Source organism: Bombina bombina, chromosome 9 (assembly GCF_027579735.1).
Source record: "Bombina bombina isolate aBomBom1 chromosome 9, aBomBom1.pri, whole genome shotgun sequence".
In the NCBI taxonomy this organism is placed as follows: domain Eukaryota; kingdom Metazoa; phylum Chordata; class Amphibia; order Anura; family Bombinatoridae; genus Bombina; species Bombina bombina.
This window is the reverse complement of record NC_069507.1, coordinates 3,570,887-3,595,325: the sequence shown is the minus strand read 5'-3', so window position 1 is coordinate 3,595,325 and position 24,439 is coordinate 3,570,887. Positions and strand designations below refer to the sequence as shown.

Sequence of the window (24,439 nt, the reverse complement as noted above, 5' to 3'; positions counted from 1 at the left end):
TGCGTCAAATTTGTTTACTTTACAAGACATGGCCACAGTTATGAATACAACCCTCACTGAGGTTTTGTCCAAACTGCCTGGTTTACAAGGAAAGCGGGACAGCTCTGGGTTAAGGAAAAATGCTGAGCCGTCTCACGCTTTAGTAGCCGTATCTGATATGCCCTCACAATGCTCTGAGGTAGGGGTGAGGGATTTGTTATCTGAGGGAGAAATTTCTGATTCAGGAAAGATGCTTCCTCAGACAGATTCGGATATGACGGCCTTTAAATTTAAGCTTGAACACCTCTGCTTATTGCTCAGGGAGGTATTAGCAACTCTAGATGATTGTGACCCTATAGTGGTCCCAGAGAAATTGTGTAAGATGGATAATTACTTAGAGGTTCCTGTTTACACTGATGTTTTTTTCCAGTCCCTAAGAGGATTGTGAATATTATTGCTAAGGAGTGGGATAGACCAGGTATTCCGTTCATTCCCCCTCTTGTTTTTAAGAAAATGTTTCCCATATCTGACACCATGCGGGACTCGTGGCAGACAGTTCCTAAGGTGGAGGGAGCTATTTCTACTCTGTCTAAGCGTACAACTATACCTATTGAAGTCAGTTGTGCTTTCAAAGATCATGTGGATAAAAAATTAGAGGGTCTCCTGAAGAAATTTTTTGTTCATCAAGGTTTTCTTCTTCAACCTATTGCGTGCATTGTTCCTGCAACTACTGCAGCTGCTTTCTGGTTTGAGGCTCTAGAAGAGGCTCTTCAGATGGAGACTCCATTAGAAGAAATTTTGGACAGAATTCAGGCCCTTAAATTGGCTAATTCTTTTATTACAGTTGCCGCTTTTCAGCTGGCTAAATTAGCGGCAAAGAATTCAGGTTTTGCCATTTTAGCACGCAGGGCGTTATGGCTTAAATCCTGGTCTGCTGATGTGTCATCTAAAACTAAACTTTTGAACATCCCTTTCAAAGGAAAGACCCTATTCGGGCCTGAACTGAAAGAGATTATTTCAGACATCACTGGAGGGAAAGGTCATGCCCTCCCTCAGGATAGATCAAATAAGATGAGGACCAAACAAAATAATTTTCGTTCCTTTTGGAATTTCAAGAGTGGTTCAGGTTCCTCTTCTGCAAAGCAAGAGGGCAATTTTGCCCAATCCAAGTCAGTCTGGAGACCTAACCAGGCTTGGAACAAGGGTAAACAGGCCAAGAAGCCTGCACCTGCCTCTAAGACAGCATGAAGGGGTAGCCCACGATCCAGGACCGGATCTAGTAGGGGGCAGACTCTCTCTTCGCTCAGGCTTGGGCAAGAGATGTTCATGATCCCTGGGTTTTTGAAATTGTCTCCCAGGGATATTTTCTGGAATTCAAAGGCTCTCTTCCAAGGGGGATTTTTCACATTTCTCGATTGTCTGTAAACAGACAAAGAGAGAGGCGTTCTTACGCTGTGTAGAAGACCTACATACCATGGGGGTGATCCGTCCAGTCCCAAAAGAGGAACAGGGGCTAGGTTTTTACTCAAACCTGTTTGTGGTTTCCAAAAAAGAGGGAACTTTTAGATCAATCTTGGATCTCAACATTCTAAACAAGTTCCTCAAAGTTCCATCATTCAAGATGGAGACTATTCGGTCTATTCTACCTCTGATCCAGGAGGGTCAATATATGACCACCGTGGACTTAAAGGATGCGTATCTACACATCCCTATTCACAGAATTTTCACAAGGGTGCTAGGGTCCCTTCTGGCGGTTCTACGACCATGGGGCATAGCAGTGGCGCCTTATCTAGACGACCTCTTATTTCAGGCGTCAACTTTCCAGCTATCCAAGTCTCACACGGACATTGTGTTGGCTTTTCTGACGGTGAACATAAAAAAAGAGTTCTCTCTTCCCTCTCACAAGAGTTTCCTTCCTAGGGACTCTGATAGACTCGGTAGAAATGAAAATATTTCTGATGGCGGTCAGAAAATCAAAGCTCTTAACCACTTGCCAAGCTATTCATTCCATTCCTCGGCCATCAGTGGCTCAGTATATGGAGGTAATCGAACTCATGGTAGCGGCAATGGACATAGTTCCTTTTGCCCGCCTACACCTCAGACCACTACATCTATGCATGCTCCAACAGTGGAATGGGGATTATACAGATTTGTCTCCTCAACTGCATCTGGACCATGAGACCAGAGATTCTCTTCTCTGGTGGTTGTCTCAGGACCACCTGTCTCAGGGAATGTGTTTCCGCAGGCCAGAGTGGCTCATTGTAACAACAGATACCAGCCTGCTAGGCTGGGATGCAGTCTGGAACTCCCTGAAAGCACAGGGCTTATGGTCTCGGGAGGAATCTCTTCTCCCGATTAAATATTCTAGAACTGAGAGCGATATTCAATGCGCTTCAGGCGTGGCCTCAGCTTGCTGCGGCCAAATTCATAAGGTTTCAGTCGGACAACATCACGACTGTAGCTTATATCAATCATCAAGGAGGAACAAGGAGTTCTCTAGCGATGATGGAGGTAACCAAAATAATCCGATGGACAGAGGATCACTCTTGCCATCTCTCAGCGATCCACTTCCCAGGAGTAGAGAACTGGGAGGCGGATTTTCTAAGTAGTCAGACTTTTCATCCGGGGGAGTGGGAACTCCATCCGGAGGTATTTGCCCAGCTGATTCAGCTATGGGGCACACCAGAATTGGATCTGAAGGCGTCCCGTCAGAATGCCAAACTTTCTCGTTACGGGTCCAGGTCCCGGGATCCCAAGGCGGTACTGATAGATGCGCTAGCAGTGCCTTGGTCCTTCAATCTGGCCTATGTATTTCCTCTCCTTCTACATCTGGTTGCCAGAATAAAGTAGGAGAGAGCTTTGGTGATTCTGATAGCACCTGCATGGCCACGCAGGACTTGGTATGCAGACCTAGTGGACATGTCCTCGGTTCTAGACCATGGACTCTGCCAATGAGGCAGGACCTTCTAATCCAAGGTCTGTTCACGCATCCAAATCTAATTTCTCTGCGTCTGACTGCTTGGAGATTGAACGCTTGATTCTATCAAAGCGTGGTTTCTCTGAGTCGGTCATTGATACCCTGATTCAGGCTAGAAAGCCTGTCACCAGGAAGATCTATCATAAGATTTGGCGCAAATAATCTTTATTGGTGTGAATCCAAAGGTTACTCGTGGAGTAAGATTAGGATTCCTAGAATATTGTCTTTTCTCCAAGAAGGTTTGGATTAGGGATTATCAGCTAGTTCCTTATAAGGACAAATATCTGCTTTGTCTATTCTTCTACACAAATGTCTGGCAGATGTCCCAGACGTTCAAGCATTTAGTCAGGCTTTGGTCAGAATCAAGCCTGTATTTAAACCTGTTGCTCCGCCATGGAGCCTAAATTTAGTTCTTAAAGTTCTTCAAGGGGTTCCGTTTGAACCTATGCATTCCATGGATATTAAGCTTCTATCTTGGAAAGTTTTGTTTTTAGTAGCTATCTCTTCGGCTCGAAGAGTTTCTGAGCTATATGCTTTACAGTGTGATTCCCCTTAACTTATTTTCCATGCAGATAAGGTGTTTTTGCGTACCAAATCTGGGTTTCTTCCTAAGGTTGTTTCTTATAAGAATATCAATCAAGAGATTGTTGTTCCTTCACTGTGTCCTAATCCTTCAAAGAAGGAACGTCTGTTGCACAATCTTGATGTAGTTCGTGCTTTAAAGTTCTATTTACAAGCAACTAAAGATTTCCGTCAAACATCTTCATTGTTTGTTGTTTATTCTGGTAAGAGGAGAGGTCAGAAGGCTACGGCTACCTCTCTTTCCTTTTGGCTGAAAAGCATCATCCGTTTGGCTTATGAGACTGCTGGCCAACAGTCTCCTGAAAGAATTACTGCTCATTCTACTAGAGCTGTGGCTTACACATGATTTTTAAAAATGAGGCTTCTGTTAAACAGATTTGTAATGCGGCGACTTGGTCTTCATTTCATACTTTTTCCAAATTTGATACTTTTGCTTCTTCGGAGGCTATTTTTGGGAGAGAGGTTCTACAAGCAGTGGTGCCTTCCGTTTAAGGTCCCTGTCTTGTCCCTCCCTTCATCCGTGTCCTAAAGCTTTGGTATTGGTCTCCCACAAGTAAGGATGAATCCGTGGACTCGATACATCTTACAAGAGAAAACATAATTTATGCTTACCTGATAAATTTATTTCTCTTGTGATGTATCGAGTCCACGGCCCGCCTTGTTTATTAAGACAGGCATATATATTTTTATTTTTAAACTTTCAGTCACCACTGCACCCTATAGTTTCTCCTTTTTCTTCCTAGCCTTCGGTCAAATGACTGGGGGGTGGGGCTAAGGGGGGAGGTATATAGGCAGCTCTGCTGTGGGTGCTCTCTCTGCCACTTCCTGTAGGGGAGGAGAATATCCCACAAGTAAGGATGAATCCGTGGACTCGATACATCACAAGAGAAATTAATGTTTTTTTTGTTTTTTTTTTTACTTTTGTGCATTGTTTAGTTCTTCCCGTTACACCACTACAAGGAGGCTGGGGTCTCTGCAGGAAGACATTCATAGCCTGATGTCATAAAACTTCTAGAGTAACATGAGCTGGTTTAATAGTGAATACTAGAAAAACAGGAAGTCAGATTTGTGCATGCTCAGAATAGGTGGGAATGCAACCTAAGTTACCAACATGTCCCTTTTTTTTTTTTTTTTTTTTTAAAGTCTTTTATTTATCATCCAACAGTGAACAACAATAACAATTGGGCAAACTTAGTATTTCAGCCTGCCACACAGGGTAGGTTATGTAAGTCAACAAAACATTATAATACAGCATGTTTTCCTTTTCTAGAGGAACAAACTAAAATTAACCTTAGATAGAGGGATTACATCTTGAATTTTAAAGAGTCTATCCTAAATCAAAATTATACTCATATACACCTCCTATCATGGCCTACTTAAAGAATACAACTATAACCTTAAATTTACATAACTTAAAAATCTACATATGTAAATCAACAATATAGGTCATGTAGTTCATGCCCAAATAAGATAACATTTGTTGGAATAATTTTCTGATAGATTAACAAACATAAAAAATGGTTAACAGAAAGAGAAGGGGGAAAAGAAATAAGAAGAAAAGAAGAAAAACAAAAAACAACAAAAAACAACAAAAAAAAAAAACACACCACGCTACCTCTCTCTCATCCCCCCTGTCCCCGTCATTTGGTCCACACTCATGTACTAATTACCATTTGAAAAATTAATCTCCAAAAAAGGTCTTGTAGATTTCAGTGGAACGCAGGGGAGCCAAAACTAACTTCTGTGTAGAAAGTGGGTATAGATTAATCATAGGTTGCCAGTTTTCCACAAATAATTCGGCCCTATCTTTAAACTGGGAAATAGTATTATGTGATTCAAAGATAAGTTGTTGGAGCAACATATTACGAAAACTTGAGAATCCGGGTGGAAATGTGTCTTACCATTTTCTCAGAATTAAAATTCTGGTTACTAAGATTATCGTATTCAGTATTCCAATATTTTTTGGTTTAGCCACTACTAAATTTGAATGTATCAGAAAAATTGTATGATAGGCTTGAATTTTAAAGTTATCGTGAAACTGCCGATTATACCAGTAATTAACTTTGCCCCACAGTTGGTTTATTTTTGGACAATAAAAAAGCATATGTATAATGTCTGCATTTAGTAAATGACATTTTGGACAATGTTGTTGTGTTGAGGAAGAGAATTTAGACATTTTTAGAGGCGTTAGATAAGCATTATGAATTAGTTTGGTCTGCGATTCTTTCCACGCAATTGATACATTCAGTTTCTCTAATACCAAAAAACTATAAACAATATTAACTACTTCAAATTGCGGGAAATATTGACGCCAAAAAGAAACCTGCTTTTGCGAGAAAATTTGGCCCTGTTTTGCAAGCATAATATTATATAGCAAAGAGATCGTAAATTTGCCCGCAGCAGCTTTTTTAATACAATCATTAAGCTCAGACCAGCGAGATTCCAATTGACTACCAGGATCTAGCGAATTAATATAATGCCGAGTTTGAAAATATGCAAATAGACTATGTCTTGGTAGTTCAAATGAGTGCGCTAAATCACAATAAGACAGCATCTGTCCTGAGGTAGAGATGAGTTGGTTCATATACTTAAGGCCTGTTTGGGCCCAAGTATGATATGTTTGTTCATGGATTCCTGGAATAAACTCTGGATTACATTGTATTGGTAAAAATGGAGAGAATCTAAAATCTAAGTTACACAGACTACAGATTTTTTGCCATGCTATTATAACGTTTTTAAAAGATATAAGATTACTAATATTTGACGGACGTTTCTTTATTGGACAATGTAAGATAGCTTTCTCTTGTTAAGTGTATCCAGTCCACGGATCATCCATTACTTATGGAATATATTCTCCTTCCCAACAGGAAGTTGCAAGAGTCCACCCACAGCAAAGCTGCTATATAGCTCCTCCCCTAACTGCCATACTCAGTCATTCTCTTGCAAGCCTCAACATAGATAGGTTGTGAGAGTCTGTGGTTTTTTATACTTAGTTTATTCTTCAATCAAAAGTTTGTTATTTTTTAATGGCACCGGAGTGTGCTGTTTATCTCAGGCAGTATTTGGAAGAAGAATCTGCCTGCGTTTTTCTATGATCTTAGCAGACGTAACTGAGATCCATTTGCTGTTCTCACACATTCTGAGGAGTGAGGTACTTCAGAGGGGGAATGGCGTGCAGGTTTTCCTGCAGATAAGGTATGTGCAGTAAAATATTTTTCTAGGAATGGAATTGACTAAGAAAATACTGCTGATACCGAAGTAATGTAAGTAAAGCCTTAAATGCAGCGATAGCGACTGGTATCAGGCTTATTAATAGAGATACATACTCTTATAAAAATGTGTTTTTAAAACGTTTGCTGGCATGTTTAATCGTTTTTTAACGTACATTGGTGATAAAACTTATTGGGGCCTAATTTTTTTCCACATGGCTGGCTTAAATTTTGCATAGAAACATTTAACTGAAGCTTCCCACTGTTGTAATATGAGCGGGAAGGGCCTAATTTAGCGCTTTTTTGCGCAGTTAAAATTACAAAATGAATCATCCAGATTCCCTCAGCAGTCCCATGAATACTACAGGACATTTCTAAAGGGCTAAAAAGACTTCCAAAATCGTTTATAGGGAAGGTAATCCACAGCTCTGCTGTGGCAGTTTGTTGTGTCTGTTTTTAAAAACGTCTGTCGTTTTTTTGATCTGTTTTTTGCATTAAGGGGTTAATCATCCATTTGCAAGTGGGTGCAATGCTCTGTTACCTTATTACATGTACTGTAAAAATTTCGTTTGTTTTACTGCCTTTTTTCACTGTTTTTCAAATTTTGACAAAATTTGTTTCTCTTAAAGGCACAGTAACGTTTTATATATTTGCTTGTTAACTTGATTTAAAGTGTTTTCCAAGCTTACTAGTCTCATTATTAGTCTGTTCTAACATGTCTGACATAGAGGAAGCTCTGTGTTCATTATGTTTTAAAGCCATGGTGGAACCCCATCTTAGAATGTGTACTAGATGTACTGATTTCATGTTAAACAATAAAGATCATTTTTTGTCTTTAAAAACATTATCACCAGAGGATTCTGTCGTGGGGGTAGTTATGCCGACTAACTCTCCCCACGTGTCAGACCCTTCGACTCCCGCTTCAGGGACTCACGCTCAAATGGCGCCAAGTACATCAAGGGCGTCCATAGCGTTTATTTTACAAGACATGGCAAAGGTGGTGAATAATACTCTGGCAGCAGTATTAGTCAGACTACCTGAAATTAAAGGAAAGCAGATAGCTCTGGGGGTAGATACAGAGCATACAGACGCTTTAAGAACCATGTATGATACTACCTCACAATATGCTTAGTCTGTGGGTGATTTTTTTTTTTTTTTTGACTCAGGGAAGATGATTTCACCTGATTCTGATATTTCTACATTTAAAATTTATGCTTGAGAACCTCCACTTGTTGCTCAGGGAGGCTTTGGTTGCCCTGAATAAATGTGTAGAATCGCAGGGCCAGAGAAATTGTGTAGACTGGATAAATAATATGCAGTGCCGGTGTGTACTGATGTTTTTCCAATACCTAAAGAGGTTTATTAAAATTTTTTTAATAAGGAATGGGATAGACCAGGTGTGCCGTTCTCTTCCCCTCCTATTTTTTAGAAGAATGTTTTCTAATAGTTACGATCAGGCAGACAGTTCCTAAGGTGGAGAGAAGAGTTTCTACTCTAGCTAGGCGTACCACTACCTCTGGCGAGCACAGTTGTGCTTTTTAGATCCAATGGATAAAAAAATGTTTATTCAACAGGGTTTTATCCTGCAGCCCCTTGCATACATTGCTTCTGTCACTGCTGCTGCGGCGTTCTGGGTTGAGTCTCTTGATGAGGCTTTACAGTTAGCGACTCCATTGGATGAATATATTTGACAAGCTTATGCTAGCCAATTCCTTTGTTTTCTGATGCCTTTGTTCATTTGACTAGACTAACGGCTAAGAATTCTGTTTTTTACTATACTGGCGCGCAGAGCGCTATGGCTTATATCATGGTCAGCTGTTGTGACTTTATTAATAAATAAGCTACTTAACTTCCCTTCATGGGGCAGACCCTATTCGGGCCTGGTTTGAAGGAGATTATTGCTTATATCACTGGAGGAAAAGGTCATGCCCTTCCTCAGGATAGGTCCAAATCAAGGGCCAAGAAAGGTCTAATTTTCGTGCCTTTTAAAACTTCAGGGCAGGTGTGGCATTCACTTCCTCTAAGGCAAAACAAGAGGGAATTTTTGCTCAGTCCAAGGCGGTCTGGAGACAATCGGACCTGGAACAAAGATAAGCAGGCCAAGGAGCCTGCTGCTGCCTCTAAGGCAGCATGAAGGAACGGACCCCTATCCGGTAACGGATCCTATAGGGGGCAGCCCAGGATCCCTAGGCATTGGAATTTATATCCCAGAGATATCTTCTGGATTTTCAAAGATTCCCCCCCAAAAAAGGGGAGATTTCGCCTTTCCAATTATCTGCAAACCAGATAAAGGAGGCATTCTTACATTGTGTACGAGATCCATCCAGTTCCAAGAGAGGAACAGGGACAGAGTTTTTTACTCAAATCTGTTTGTGGTTCCCAAGGAGAGGGAACCTTCAGACCTATTTTGGATCTAAAGATCTTAAACAAATTCCTCAGAATTCCGTCTTTTAAGATGGAAACTATTCGTACCATCTTAACTATGATCCAGGAGAGTCAATAGAGGACTACAATGGATTTGAAGGATGCTTATCCTCACATGGCGATGCATAAAGATCACCATCGTTTAAGGTTTGCCTTTCTAGACAGGCATTACCAGTTTGTAGCTCTTTCCGTTGGGATATCTACAGCCCCAAGAATCTTTATGGAGGTTCTGGGGTCACTTTGGCGGTCCTTAGGCCGCGGGGCATAGAAGTGGCCCCTTATTTAGACGACATCCTGATACAGGCGTCAAACATCCAAATTGCCAAGTCTCATACGGACGTAGTACTGGCATTTCTGAGATCACATGGGTGGAAAGTGAACAAGGAAAGAGTTCTCTATCCCCAATCTCAAGGGTTTCCCTCTTAGGGACTCTGATAGATTCTGTAGAAATGAAAATTTACCTGACGGAGTCCAGGTTGTCAAAGTTTCTAAATTTCTGCCGTGTTTTTCATTCCATCCGCGCCCTTCGGTGGCTCAGTACATGAATGAAATCGGCTTAATGGTAGCAGCAAGGGACATAGTACCGTTTGCACGTCTACATTTCAGACCGTTGCAACTATGCATGCTCAGTCAGAGGAACGGGGATTACACAGGTTTGTCCCCCTGTTAAACCTGGACCAAGAGACCAGAGATTCTCTGGTGACTATGTCGGGTCCATCTGTCCAAGGGTATGACCTTCCGCAGGTCAGATGGGACAATTGTTACAATAGATGCCAGCCTTTTAGGTTGGGATGCAGTCTGGAACTCCCTGAAGGCTCAGGGATAGTGGACTTAGGAGGAGGCCCTCCTTCTAATAAATATTCTGGAACTGGGAGTGATATTCCATGCTCTTCAGACTTGGCCTCAGTTAGCAACTCTGAGGTACATCATATTCAGTCGGACAATATACACGACTGTGGTTTACATCAGCCATCAAGGGGAACAGAAGTTCCCTAGCGATGTTAGAAGTCTTACAATAATTCACTGGACAGAGACTCACTCTTGTCTATCAGCTATCCATATCCCAGGTGTTGAGAACTGGGAGGTGGTTTTTTCTAAGTCGTCAGACTTTTCTTCCGGGGGAGTGGGATTTCCTCCGGAGGTCAAGACCAAGCAGGAGAGGGCTTTGGTGTTTTTGTCAGCGCCTGCGTAGCCACGCAGGACCTGGTATGCAGATCTGGTGGACATGTCATCCTTTCCATCACAGTCTCTGCTTCTGAGACAGGTCCCTCTACCTCAGGGTCCTTTCAACCATCTAAATAGAATCAATCTGAGATGGACTGCCTGGAGACTGAACGCTTGATGTCATCAAAGCATGGCTTCTCCGAGTCAGTCATTGATACCTTAATACAGACATGAAAGCCTGTCTCTAGGAAAATTGAACATAGATATGGTGTAAATATCTGATTGTTATGAATCCAAGGGTTACTCATGGAGTAAAGTCTGGATTCCCAGGATATTATCTTTTCTCCAAGATGTTTTGGAGAAAAGGGTTGTCAGCTAATTCCTTAAGGGACAGATTTTTACTCTGTCTATTTTTTTGCACAAGCGTCTGGCAGGTATTCTAGACGTTCAGGCATTTGGTCAGGCTTTGGTTAGATCCAAGCCTGTGTTTAAAACTGTTGCTCCACCATGGAGCTTAAACCTGGTTCTTAAGGTTCTTCAAGAAGTTCTGTTTGAACCTTTTTTGTTCCATAGATATCAATCTTTATCTTGGAAAGTTCCTTTTGGGTAGCTATTTCCTCGACTCGTAGAGTCTCCAAGTTATCTGTGTTACAATGTGATTCTCCTTATCTGGTCCTTCGTACGGATAAGGTAGTCCTGCGTACCAACCTGGGTTTTTTCCTAAGGTGGTATCTAACAAGAACATCACTCAAGAGATAGTTGTTCCATGCTTGTATCCTAATCCTTCCTCAAAGAAGGAACGTCTATTACACAATATTGGACGTGGTTTGTGCTTTAAAGTTTTACTTACAAGCTACTACAGTTTTCATCAAACGTTCACCTTGTTTGTTGTCTATTATGGACAGAGGAGAGGTCAAAAGACTTCGGCAGCCTCTCTGTCTTTTTGGTTAAAAAGCATAATTCATTTAGCTTATGAGACTGCTGGACCGCAGCCTCCTGAAGGGATTACAGCTCATTCTACTAGAGCTGTGGTTTTCACTTGGGCCTTTTTTAAATGTGGCTTCTGTTGAACAGATTTACAAGACGAAGTCTTGGTCTGCGCTTCATACTTTTTCAAATTTAACAAATTTGATACCTTGCTTCTTCGGAGGCTATTTTTGGGAGAAAGGGTTTCTTACAGGCAGTGGTAACTTCCGTTTAAGTACCTGCCTTGTCCCTCCCATCATCCGTGTACTTTAGCTTTGGTATGGGTATTCCATAAGTAATGGATGATCCGTGGACTGGATACACTTAACAAGAGAAAACATAATTTATGCTTACCTGATAAATTTATTTCTCTTGTAGTGTATCCAGTCCACGGCCCGCCCTGTCACTTTAAGGCAGGTAATTTTTTCATTTGAACTACAGTCACCACTGCACCCTATGGTTTTTCCTTTCTCTGCATGTTTTCGGTCGAATGACTGAATATGGCAGTTAGGGGAGGAGCTATATAGCAGCTTTGCTGTGGGTGGACTCTTGCAACTTCCTGTTGGGAAGGAGAATATATTCCATAAGTAATGGATGATCCGTGGACTGGATACACTACAAGAGAAATAAATTTATCAGGTAAGCATAAATTATGTTTTTAGGAAAAAGGAGTTATAAGCAAACTCTCCATCTCCACAGAAGATACTTTATTAGAGCCAATCAGCCAACCGATAGCTATTTTAGCTAGAGTGGTCAAATTATAAAGTTTTATATCCGGCAACGCCAGTCCACCGCTACTCTTTTCTTGATATAGTTTTGCAATGGCAATACGAGCTTTTTGTCCTTTCCAAAAAAATTGTGAGCATGCTGCGTAGAACTTTCGGATTTCCTGATTAGGAATAAATAATGGAAGATTTTGCAAGAGGTATAATATCCTCGGAAAGATGATAGTTTTAACTAGATTCACACGAGCCGAAAGAGAGAAAGGGAATGAAGACCAATTCTTAAGATCTGCAATGGCTTTTTCAAAAACTGGTTTAAAATTTAGATTATACCACATCTTAGGATTTCTGTGTAGTATAATACCCAAATATTTGATGTTATCTGTATTTTTAAATGGGTGATCAATACAACTTCCCCTATGTTTTAATATCCATAAAAGTTCACTTTTTTGTAGATTGATTTTATAACCTGCAATGGAACTAAAGGTAGATAACATCTGAAGAATTTTTGGAATGGACTTAGTTGAGTCCTCTAGAAAAATAAACAAATCAGCATATAGTAAAATTTTAAACTCCATGTTACCCAATCTACCCAACATGTCCCTTATCTAGCTACACGCAATGGCTACACCGAGAAAATTCTAAGTGCAAGAAAACAAGTTGCTTTACTTTGATTACACATTTGTTTTTACCAAAAGAGCCCTGTTTTAATATCTCTTTGAGGACAGTGGATAGTTCTTCTGAAATATACCCTCCGTTACCTAGCACATCTTTATACCCCTCCCTTACCCAGCACATCTTTTACTGCTACGGTTTCATTTGCAGGTATCAGTTAGGTCTAAATCAAATGGATATAATTCAAGAAGTGCTGGAATATCTTCCCTCCTTTCATAAATGGGCAAAGGACTGCGTGACTCCAACCAGCCAACATCAACCGAACAATAAAACGTAAGTGGTTTTACAGCCTTCTGTCTAGTGAATAAACATGTAACACCTACACTATATATTACACAATGTGAGACGTGTGTGTGTAATAAACAGTAAGAGGTTTTACAGCCTTCTGTCTGATGAATAAACATGTAACACCTACACTATATATTACACAATGTGAGACGTGTGTGTGTAATAAACAGTAAGAGGTTTTACAGCCTTCTGTCTGATGAATAAACATGCAACACCTACACTATATATTACACAATGTGAGACGTGTGTGTGTAATAAACAGTAAGAGGTTTTACAGCCTTCTGTCTGATGAATAAACATGTAACACCTACACTATATATTACACAATGTGAGACGTCTGTGTGTGTGTAATAAACAGTAAGTGGTTTTACAGCCTTCTGTCTGATGAATAAACATGTAACACCTACACTATATATTACACAATGTGAGACGTCTGTGTGTGTAATAAACAGTAAGAGGTTTTACATCCTTCTGTCTGATGAATAAACATGTAACACCTACACTATATATTACACAATGTGAGACGTCTGTGTGTAATAAACAGTAAGAGGTTTTACAGCCTTCTGTCTGATGAATAAACATGTAACACCTACACTATATATTACACAATGTGAGACGTCTGTGTGTAATAAACAGTAAGAGGTTTTACAGCCTTCTGTCTGATGAATAAACATGTAACACCTACACTATATATTACACAATGTGAGACGTCTGTGTGTGTAATAAACAGTAAGAGGTTTTACATCCTTCTGTCTGATGAATAAACATGTAACACCTACACTATATATTACACAATGTGAGACGTCTGTGTGTAATAAACAGTAAGAGGTTCTACATCCTTCTGTCTGATGAATAAACATGTAACACCTACACTATATATTACACAATGTGAGACGTCTGTGTGTAATAAACAGTAAGAGGTTTTACAGCCTTCTGTCTGATGAATAAACATGTAACACCTACACTATATATTACACAATGTAAGAAGCCTACACTGCCTGTGTAATAAACTCCTAAAAGACAAAGCCAAGACCTTACCGAAAACAGCTAGAGCCTAAATGGGCTGCAGTCACACAGAGTGATCACTTTCTTGTCATATTTACAGAGTAAATAGGGAATATAGAAGAAATAAAGAGGATACATAGTACAGTCTCAGCTGTGACACAAAATACTGTAGTTTTCTATAATCCCTGGCACCTCACCTTTTTTTATCTATGTGCCAATACCATCGCATAAACCTCTGGGGCCAACCCAATAAATATTTTCTTTGTTTTACATTAGATCACAATATAACAAGGATGCTGCCTGTTCATTCCAAGTCACAGAATTTCTGGATATTGAAGAAAATATTTGGTCCCCAAGATTTGGCTTAAAAGGCAAAATAGATGTAACTGCTGGCGTCAAAATACATCAAAAGTCCAAGTCTCATTGTAAAGTTATGCCCCTGGAGCTAAAAACCGGCAAAGAATCAAACTCAATAGAGCACCGAAGTCAGGTGAGTCTATGACTGCGCTCTGGTAGTGCTGATAATGTAGGCTTTATGTGTGTGTGTGTGTGTGTGTGTGTGTGTGTGGGGGGGGGGGGGGTGTTATGTGGTGTGGGTGTGTGCACACGTTGTGTGTTATATATGTTGGCAATGTACTAATATATGAGATTTCTTTCTTTGTTCAGGTTGTTTTGTACACTTTGTTAAGTCAGGAGAGGCGAGCAGACCCAGAAGCAGGCCTACTTCTCTATTTAAAAACAGGAAAGATGTACTCGGTACCAGGAAATCGCCTGGACAGAAGAGGTAACGGGACATGTTTGCACACATCAGCTTAACTGGAATTCATTTTCATTTCCTAAGACATGGAGAGTCCACAACGTCATTCTAATTACTAGTGGGATATTCAACTCCTGGCCAGCAGGAGGAGGCAAAGAGCACCCCAGCATAACTGTTAAGTTTAACTGCCTTACCCATAATTTCTAGTCTTTCTCTTTGCCTCTCTCAATGGAGGTTGTGCGAAGTTAGTGTCTGAAGAATTTAATACTTTTATGGGTACTTTTTCCTGCAAGCAAGGATTGGGGTCTAGCTGTGTCCACGTCAATCTCTTGAGCAAGAGTAGTGGTGGCTTTTAGCAGTTACAAGGCGACGAGGCAGTCCTTCGCTTTACTTTTAACACTTTGCTACCCCTTTGTGGAAAGCCAGAGTTGGTTTCTCTGTTCTTTCTTTCCCTACAGGTCCCTGACAGGGAGCATAGTGCCTGCCACACCTTGAGGATCAGCATCTCTTATGCAGTAGGATCTGAGTTAAGTGCCTTTGCCTTCTAGGTAATGAAGGACAGCAGGACTTATGGGGTTAATCCTCCTCCAGATCCCTTTTGATGATTAATTTGAGGATTCAAATGGGCACATTTTTATTGGCACTTTTCAATATGGGATAAGTTATTCCTAATTTGGAGATATGAAAGAGACAGAGTTCACTCAATGGGCTGGGATGTCAGAGATCTTTAATTTTTTTAATAGAGACATGTGTAAGGCTTGGGACATTAGGCTGGTGAGCCAAAGCATTGTTTTTACTTGCGGTTGCTCTTCTGTGTGTTATACGATTATGCTGTTTTTCCAGACAGTAGATTTTAACTAGCGCCTTTTTCTCTCTACAGAGATATTGTTGCACGCTTTATTTTCAGTCCGGTCACGTGACACCCGCACTTCCGGTGTAGCGGTGCCATTGCGACCGGACTAATTTGCAGTTGAATTCAGCTCTTCAAGTGGAGGCTGCATTTGGTGTCCTCATAGGATCGTATTGCTGACCAACTTAGACTCCATTCCCATTACTAGTTGGGTATTTTCTTGCCGGTAGGAACCTCAGACAATCTGAGGTATTTTTGGTCTTAAAGTTATTTCTTCCCTCATTTAATTTTTAAACTTTATTAAAATATAAAAAGCTTTTTATTTTTCTGTCATAGGCAACCTGAAGTTTTTTTTGCTCCTAAGTGTTTTTCTTTCCCCATTTGATTTCTAACCTTTAATAAAATTTAAAGCATTTTATTTTTGTATTTCATTGCCTATTACTTGTTGATATTATTAGCTATGGATTTAGAACAGGATCAATCCAGCTCCATGGATAAATGTTTACTTTGTTTAGAAGCCCAAATTGTTTTGCCTATGCAATTTTTTCTTGTTTATCTAAGACTTTAAAATTTAAAGACAAATTATTCCCTTCTGAGCCTAATGTGTCTCAGACTCCGGATAATGCTGTGTGTGATATGCCTCAGCTTTCTCCTCAAACGTCCCAAGCCTTAACTGTTTCTCATACTGTGCCTTCTGTGTCCTCTCATACACCTAGGGGTGTTTATTTACCTGGGGATTTTGCCGCTCAGGTTTCTTCTGCAGTAACAGCGGCTTTGTCAGCTTTCCCTTCATTGGGTAAGCGTAAGAGAAAATCTAACACTTCCCTTATGCTAAGGTTTCTGATTCTAAACTGCATTAGCCACTCTTGCTCAGATGTCTAAAGATGAGAATACTTCAGGAGCTTCTGAAGGTGAGATTTCAGACTCTGACACTTTAGCAGAAAAATCTTCAGAATCTGAAGAAGTTAATTTTAGATTTAAGCATGAGCTCCTCCGATTACTTTTGAAGGAGGTTCTAGCTACTTTGGATGACTCTGAACCGGTGGTTGCTATCAACCCCACAAAGTCTTCAAAATCGGATAGAGTCTATGATTCCCCATCTCCTGAGGAGGTTTTTCCTGTCCCTAGGAAGATGTCTGAAATTATTGCTCAGGAATGGGACAAACCAGGGGTTCCTTTTTTCCCCTTTCTCTGTTTTTAAGAAAATGTTTCCTGTGGCCGACTCTATTTGTGACTCATGGCGCACTGTTCCTAAACTAGAAGGAGCGATTTCTACTCTTGCTACGAGAACTACCATTCCTATATAGTATAGTTGCTCTTTTAAGGATCCAATGGACAAGAAGCTAGAGGCTTACTTAAAAAAGATGTATGTCGATAAAGGGTTACAGTGGCAACCAGCAGCGAGTTGCTACGGTTGCAGGAGCTGCATCTTATTGGTGTGATGCGTTATCTGATCCTATTAGAGGAAACTACAGTAGAGGAGATCCAAGATAGGATCAAAGCTCTTCAATTGGCGAATACTTTTATCTGTGATGCCAATATGCAGATATTTCGTCTGGGAGCTAAGATCTCTAGCTTCACGGTTCTAGCTCGCTCTGTGGTTAAAATCTTGGTCGGCTGATGTCTCTTCCAAGACCAAGCTTTTGGCTTTACCTTACAAGGGAAATACTCTGTTTGGACCTGGTCTGGCAGAGATCATTTCAGAAATTACGGATGGAAAGGGATCTTTCCTACCTCAGGACAAGAAGAACAGACCTAGAGGTCATCAAACCTTCTAATTTTCGTTTCTTTCGTAACTTTAAGGGAAAAAGTCCTCCTCTTCCTTATCTAAACCAGATCTTCCTGGAAATCCAACCAGCCCTGGAATAAGGGAAAACAAAACAAGAAAAAAAGGGGTGGACGTGAGGGCGCTATTGAAAGCTTATGAAATCTATTTATAAAAAACACTATGTGTGTGCATATAGAAAAATTTTTTTTTTGGTCTATTATTTAAATTTTCTTATTTATTATCGGAGTGTTATTTTATTTAAATATTGTGTTGTACTTGTGCTGTGTAACCTTTAGGATACAGTATGAACGATTTTTATAATTGATCAGGATGTGAATTAAGTGCACCGTGATATAGATCTAATATGCCCAAATTACCTTGATTGATGTTACTAAAAATTGCTTACTGCTGATTTCGTATGGTTTTTGTTATATATTCCATATATGTAGACTACAGTTTCTGAAATGACAATGTTATCAGATTATCTAAAAGCAAATTTCAGTATACATATTTCACACAATATTTAGAAACCACTTGGAAGGAGAATATGTCTTAATAAAAGTTATTTATTGTAGCGATATAAATTCAGATTTGATAATATAGCATAAGGAGACGTCTCCCCATAAAAAAAGAGTATAGAAAATAAAAGCTAAAACTTGATAACAATTAAAATTAGATTCCTAATAATTTCCCGCAGCTCTATATAACAAGGGAGTCTTTGCAGTAAGAGTTTCCAATTGCCGTATTTTGTTGACAGAAATATTTCTTATTATGGGAATAAATTCTTTCCAGAGTCAAATGTAAACTGTATAATATTTAGTCCCAAACTTGGCAGTTCAAAGCAAGAACAAATAAGTATTGTGATACTTTGGTGTATGAGTTACCTTCTCCCTTTGTGACAGGTTCAGTCACTGCTTCTTTCCTCGATGCGACTGCAAACTCAGACCCGCCGCGTGTAGTCGGCGTCTGACGTCACTGCCTGGTCTTTGATCTTCTCATCCGTTACAAAGTAACAATCCGGCTCTTTAATTCTTCAGAACCTCTGTATTCCAGCAAAGTCCTGCACTTAGTGTTTATACACGCAGGAGAGGAATATCCAAAAGATGTGATGTAGTTGTTGTTAGTAGTGGAAATAACCCGGGTTACACTGTCATAGCAGTTTTCCAATTGCTTGAAATAAAGACTTTTGAAGAGTCACTTGATACCACTGAGGGTCACAAGAGTTACTGGAGGCAACTAGGGGTCACAAGAGTCGACGCGTTTCGCTCTATACATAGCTATATCAAGATACTTGTGAGTCCTAAGTGTAGATATTTATAGCTGATGCCAGACTTTGATTGGTTGATTTTTCAGTTAATTAAAGGTGGAATTTTTTTCTCACACTGTGTTAAGGAGGAATCCTTGGAAAACTCATACTTGTATCACAATAGATAATTCATCTCCCTTGTTATTACTATGATGCTTAATATATCCTTTTCTTATATAAAAAAACTTTAAAAAGTAGATATAAGATGAATATGTATTATAGGATCTTAAAATAAAGGTTAAAATAAAAGTAAAGATAAACTTATAATTAAATCGATATTCCCTTAGATTATAGAACCTAAGTAACTTATTGTACATTCACTTTGTAAAACTAACAGTTAGATAAAACATTAATACATTAATAATGTGGTATCCATAGTGGGAATGAGATAGTAGGTATACTGATTATTTTATATATTTATGTAATGGGTTCATATAGTGTCTACTAGTTGGTAGGGTAGATTAAAGCAAGGTAGAGGAATGATTTTTTTCAAATAGGAAGGGGGAAAGGTCTAGCTCAGAATTCAGGCCTCTAGGATATAGTGTGTCGTATTTGTATATCAGTTCTGCTTCCTTGATCAATAATTTCTTTTCAATATTTCCTCCTCTCCAATGTTTGTGTACTTTTTCTATACCCCAGTATGACAGGTCTTTATTGTTCCCTTTGTGAACTGTTTTAAAATGTCTGTAAAGATGTGTATCATCGATCCCATTCTTTATATTGTTTAAGTGTTCTCTGATTCTGTCCTTTACCATTCTTTTTGTTTCACCTAAGTAGAACAGGTTGCAAGAACATTTTAGGATGTATATTACATTTTTAGTTGTACATCTTATTAAATCTTTAATTATGAAAGGTTTCTCGATTTTGTTAATTTTGATACTATTTAGCTTCTTGCTATGTTTGCAAGCTTTACATGAATAACATGGAAAAAAGCCTGCAATGACTTTTCCACCTTAAAACAAAACAAGAAGCCTTCTGCTGACTCTAAATCAGCATTAAGGTTCCGCCCCCGATTCCTGTGTGGATCAGGTGGGGGGCAGGCTTTCTCTTTTCGTCAAGCCTGTATACGCGATGTCTCAGACCCTTGAGCGGTGGACATAGTATCTCAGGGTTACAGAATAGTATTGAAGTCTTGCCCTCCCAGGGGCAGATTTCTAATGTCAAGACTTTCCTCAAACCATATAAAGAAGGAAGCCTTCTTGAACTGTGTAAAAGACCTATTCTCTCTGGGAGTTATCATTCCTGTCCCTCTAGCAGAACAAGGTCTAGGATTCTGCTCAAATCTATTTGTGGTTCCCAAAAAGGTGGTAACCTTTTGTCCCATTTTAGACCTCAAGTGTTTAAACAAGTTCCTCAGGGTTCCGTCCTTCAAGATGGAAACTATTCGTTCCATTCTCCCATTCTTGGTACAGGAAGGTCAGTTTATGACGACCATATACCTGAAGGACGCATACCTTCACGTTCCCATACACAGGGAACACCATCAGTATCTGAGGTTTGCCTTTCTAGACAAGCACTTCCAATTTGTTGCACTTCCATTTGGTCTGGCCACAGCTCCCAGAATATTCATATAAGAATGCTGTGAAGTGATGCACTGGACTAGCCCCAAGTAGCCAACCTAATTTTACTACCTCCTTCCTGGGTAGTTTTATGTCAGAAGAAATCTACGTTTAGGGAGTAAGGTGGCGCTAAAACTTAAGCTATGGGTTAATAAACTCTACAAATTTGTCCAATAAAATAGTATATATGACCTCTGTTGAAAGTTATAACCTCCAAAGAAACCAATTCCAGCTAGTTCTTATAAATAATCGTCTCACAAAATAGTTGTCTCAAAAAATAAATACATTTCTAGATACAGATGTCCTTCAAAAAACTACAATAAGTTTTAGACAGTTCTTTCAATATGACAATACAGAGAAGAAACATTCATTCGTTTTAGCCCAAACTTCCCATTCATCAACCATACAATCTAAGGCCTAGATTTGAAGTTCGGCGGTAGAAGGGCTGTTAACGCTCCGCAGGCTTTTTTCTGGCCGCACCATAAATTTAACTCTGGTATCGAGAGTTCAAACAAATGCTGCGTTAGGCTCCAAAAAAGGAGCGTAGAGCATTTTTACCGCAAATGCAACTCTCGATACCAGAGTTGCTTACGGACACGGCCAGCCTCAAAAACGTGCTCGTGCACGATATCCCCATAGGAAACAATGGGGCTGTTTGAGCTGAAAAAAAACCTAACACCTGCAAAAAAGCAGCGTTCAGCTCCTAACGCAGCCCCATTGTTTCCTATGGGGAAACACTTCCTACGTCTGCACCTAACACTCTAACATGTACCCCGAGTCTAAACACCCCTAACCTTACACTTATTAACCCCTAATCTGCCGCCCCCGCTATCGCTGACCCCTGCATATTATTTTTAACCCCTAATCTGCCGCTCCGTAAACCGCCGAAACCTACGTTATCCCTATGTACCCCTAATCTGCTGCCCTAACATCGCCGACCCCTATATTATATTTATTAACCCCTAATCTGCCCCCCACAACGTCGCCGACACCTGCCTACACTTATTAACCCCTAATCTGCCGACCGGACCTGAGCGCTACTATAATAAAGTTATTAACCCCTAATCCGCCTCACTAACCCTATCATAAATAGTATTAACCCCTAATCTGCCCTCCCTAACATCGCCGACACCTAACTTCAATTATTAACCCCTAATCTGACGACCGGAGCTCACCGCTACTATAATAAATGGATTAACCCCTAAAGCTAAGTCTAACACTAACACTAACACCCCCCTAAGTTAAATATAATTTAAATCTAACGAAATAAATTAACTCTTATTAAATAAATTATTCCTATTTAAAGCTAAATACTTACCTGTAAAATAAACCCTAATATAGCTACAATATAAATTATAATTATATTATAGCTATTTTAGGATTTATATTTATTTTACAGGCAACTTGGTAATTATTTTAACCAGGTACAATAGCTATTTAATAGTTACCTAGTTAAAATAATAACAAATTTACCTGTAAAATAAATCCTAACCTAAAATATAATTAAACCTAACACTACCCTATCAATAAATTAATTAAATAAACTACCTACAATTACCTACAATTAACCTAACACTACACTATCAATAAATTAATTAAACACAATTGCTACAAATAAATACAATTACATAAACTAGCTAAAGTACAAAAAATAAAAAAATATTTACAAACATAAGAAAAATATTACAACAATTTTAAACTAATTACACCTACTCTAAGCCCCCTAATAAAATAACAAAGCCCCCCAAAATAAAAAATTCCCTACCCTATTCTAAATTAAAAAAGGTAAAAGCTCTTTTACCTTACCAGCCCTGAACAGGGCCCTTTGCGGGGCATGCCCCAAGAATTTCAGCTCTTTTGCCTGTAAAAAAAAACATACAATACCCCCCCCAACATTACAACCCACCACCCACATACCCCTAATCTAACCCAAACCCCCCTTAAATAAACCTAACACTAAGCCCCTGAAGATCTTCCTACCTTGTCTTCACCATCCAGGTTCACCGATCCGTCCTGAAGAGCTCCTCCGATGTCCTGATCCAAGCCCAAGCGGGGGGCTGAAGAGGTCCATGATCCGGTCAAAGTCTTCATCCAAGCGGGGCAGAAGAGGATCTTCCATCCGATTGAAGTCTTTATCCAAGCAGCATCCATCCGGAGCGAATCGGCAGGATCCTGAAGACCTCCAGCGCGAAACATCCATCCGGCCCGACGACTGAACGACGAATGACTGTTCCTTTAAGGGACGTCATCCAAGATGGCGTCCCTCGAATTCCGATTGGCTGATAGGATTCTATCAGCCAATCGGAATTAAGGTAGGAATTTTCTGATTGGCTGATGGAATCAGCCAATCAGAATCAAGTTCGATCCGATCAGCCAATCAGATTGAGCTCGCATTCTATTGGCTGATAGGAACAGCCAATAGAATGCGAGCTCAATCTGATTGGCTGATCGGATCAGCCAATCGGATTGAACTTGATTCTGATTGGCTGATTCCATCAGCCAATCAGAAAATTCCTACCTTAATTCCAATTCCAATCGGAATTCGAGGGACGCCATCTTGGATGACGTCCCTTAAAGGAACAGTCATTCGTCGTTCAGTCGTCGGGCCGGATGGATGTTCCGCGCTGGAGGTCTTCAGGATCCTGCCGCTTCGCTCCGGATGGATGCTGCTTGGATGAAGACTTCAATCGGATGGAAGATCCTCTTCTGCCCCGCTTGGATGAAGACTTTGACCGGATCATGGACCTCTTCAGCCCCCCGCTTGGGCTTGGATCAGGACATTGGAGGAGCTCTTCAGGACGGATCGGTGAACCTGGATGGTGAAGACAAGGTAGGAAGATCTTCAGGGGCTTAGTGTTGGGTTTATTTAAGGGGGGTTTGGGTTAGATTAGGGGTATGTGGGTGGTGGGTTGTAATGTTGGGGGGGGGGGTATTGTATGTTTTTTTTTACAGGCAAAAGAGCTGAAATTCTTGGGGCATGCCCCGCAAAGGGCCCTGTTCAGGGCTGGTAAGGTAAAAGAGCTTTTACCTTTTTTAATTTAGAATAGGGTAGGGAATTTTTTATTTTGGGGGGCTTTATTTTATTAGGGGGCTTAGAGTAGGTGTAATTAGTTTAAAATTGTTGTAATATTTTTCTTATGTTTGTAAATATTTTTTTATTTTTTGTAACTTAGTTCTTTTTTATTTTTTGTACTTTAGCTAGTTTATGTAATTGTATTTATTTGTAGCAATTGTGTTTAATTAATTTATTGATAGTGTAGTGTTAGGTTAATTGTAGGTAGTTTATTTAATTAATTTATTGATAGGGTAGTGTTAGGTTTAATTATATCTTAGGTTAGGATTTATTTTACAGGTAAATTTGTTATTATTTTAACTAGGTAACTATTAAATAGCTATTGTACCTGGTTAAAATAATTACCAAGTTGCCTGTAAAATAAATATAAATCCTAAAATAGCTATAATATAATTATAATTTATATTGTAGCTATATTAGGATGTATTTTACAGGTAAGTATTTAGCTTTAAATAGGAATAATTTATTTAATAAGAGTTAATTTATTTCGTTAGATTTAAATTATATTTAACTTAGGGGGGTGTTAGAGTTAGGGTTAGACTTAGCTTTAGGGGTTAATCCATTTATTATAGTAGCGGTGAGCTCCGGTCGTCAGATTAGGGGTTAATAATTGAAGTTAGGTGTCGACGATGTTAGGGAGGGCAGATTAGGGGTTAATACATTTATTATAGTAGCGCTCAGGTCCGGTCGGCAGATTAGGGGTTAATAAGTGTAGGCAGGTGTCGGCGACGTTGAGGGGGGCAGATTAGGGGTTAATAAATATAATATAGGGGTCGGCGGTGTTAGGGGCAGCAGATTAGGGGTACATAGGGATAACGTAGGTGGCGGCGCTTTGCGGTCGGAAGATTAGGGGTTAATTATTTTAAGTAGCTGGCGGCGACGTTGTGGGGGGCAGGTTAGGGGTTAATAAATGTAATACAGGGGTCGGCGGGGTTAGGGGCAGCAGATTAGGGGTACATAAGTATAACGTAGGTGGCGGTCGGCAGATTAGGGGTTAAAAAATTTTAATCGAGTGGCGGCGATGTGGGGGGAGCTCGGTTTAGGGGTACATAGGTAGTTTATGGGTGTTAGTGTACTTTAGGGTACAGTAGTTAAGAGCTTTATGAACCGGCGTTAGCCCAGAAAGCTCTTAACT

At 39.9% G+C, this 24,439-nt stretch overlaps 1 protein-coding gene across 1 annotated transcript in view; it reads left to right on the top strand.

The window, feature by feature from the left end:
- Positions 1 to 24,439, top strand: part of DNA2 (DNA replication helicase/nuclease 2) — a 545,240-nt gene that overhangs the window by 126,519 nt on the left and 394,282 nt on the right. Inside the window, exons 5-7 of the mRNA XM_053691839.1 lie at positions 12,849 to 12,971; positions 14,268 to 14,481; positions 14,658 to 14,775. Coding sequence (XP_053547814.1) covers positions 12,849 to 12,971; positions 14,268 to 14,481; positions 14,658 to 14,775 — 455 coding nt within the window. The remainder of the gene's footprint in view (positions 1 to 12,848; positions 12,972 to 14,267; positions 14,482 to 14,657; positions 14,776 to 24,439) is intronic.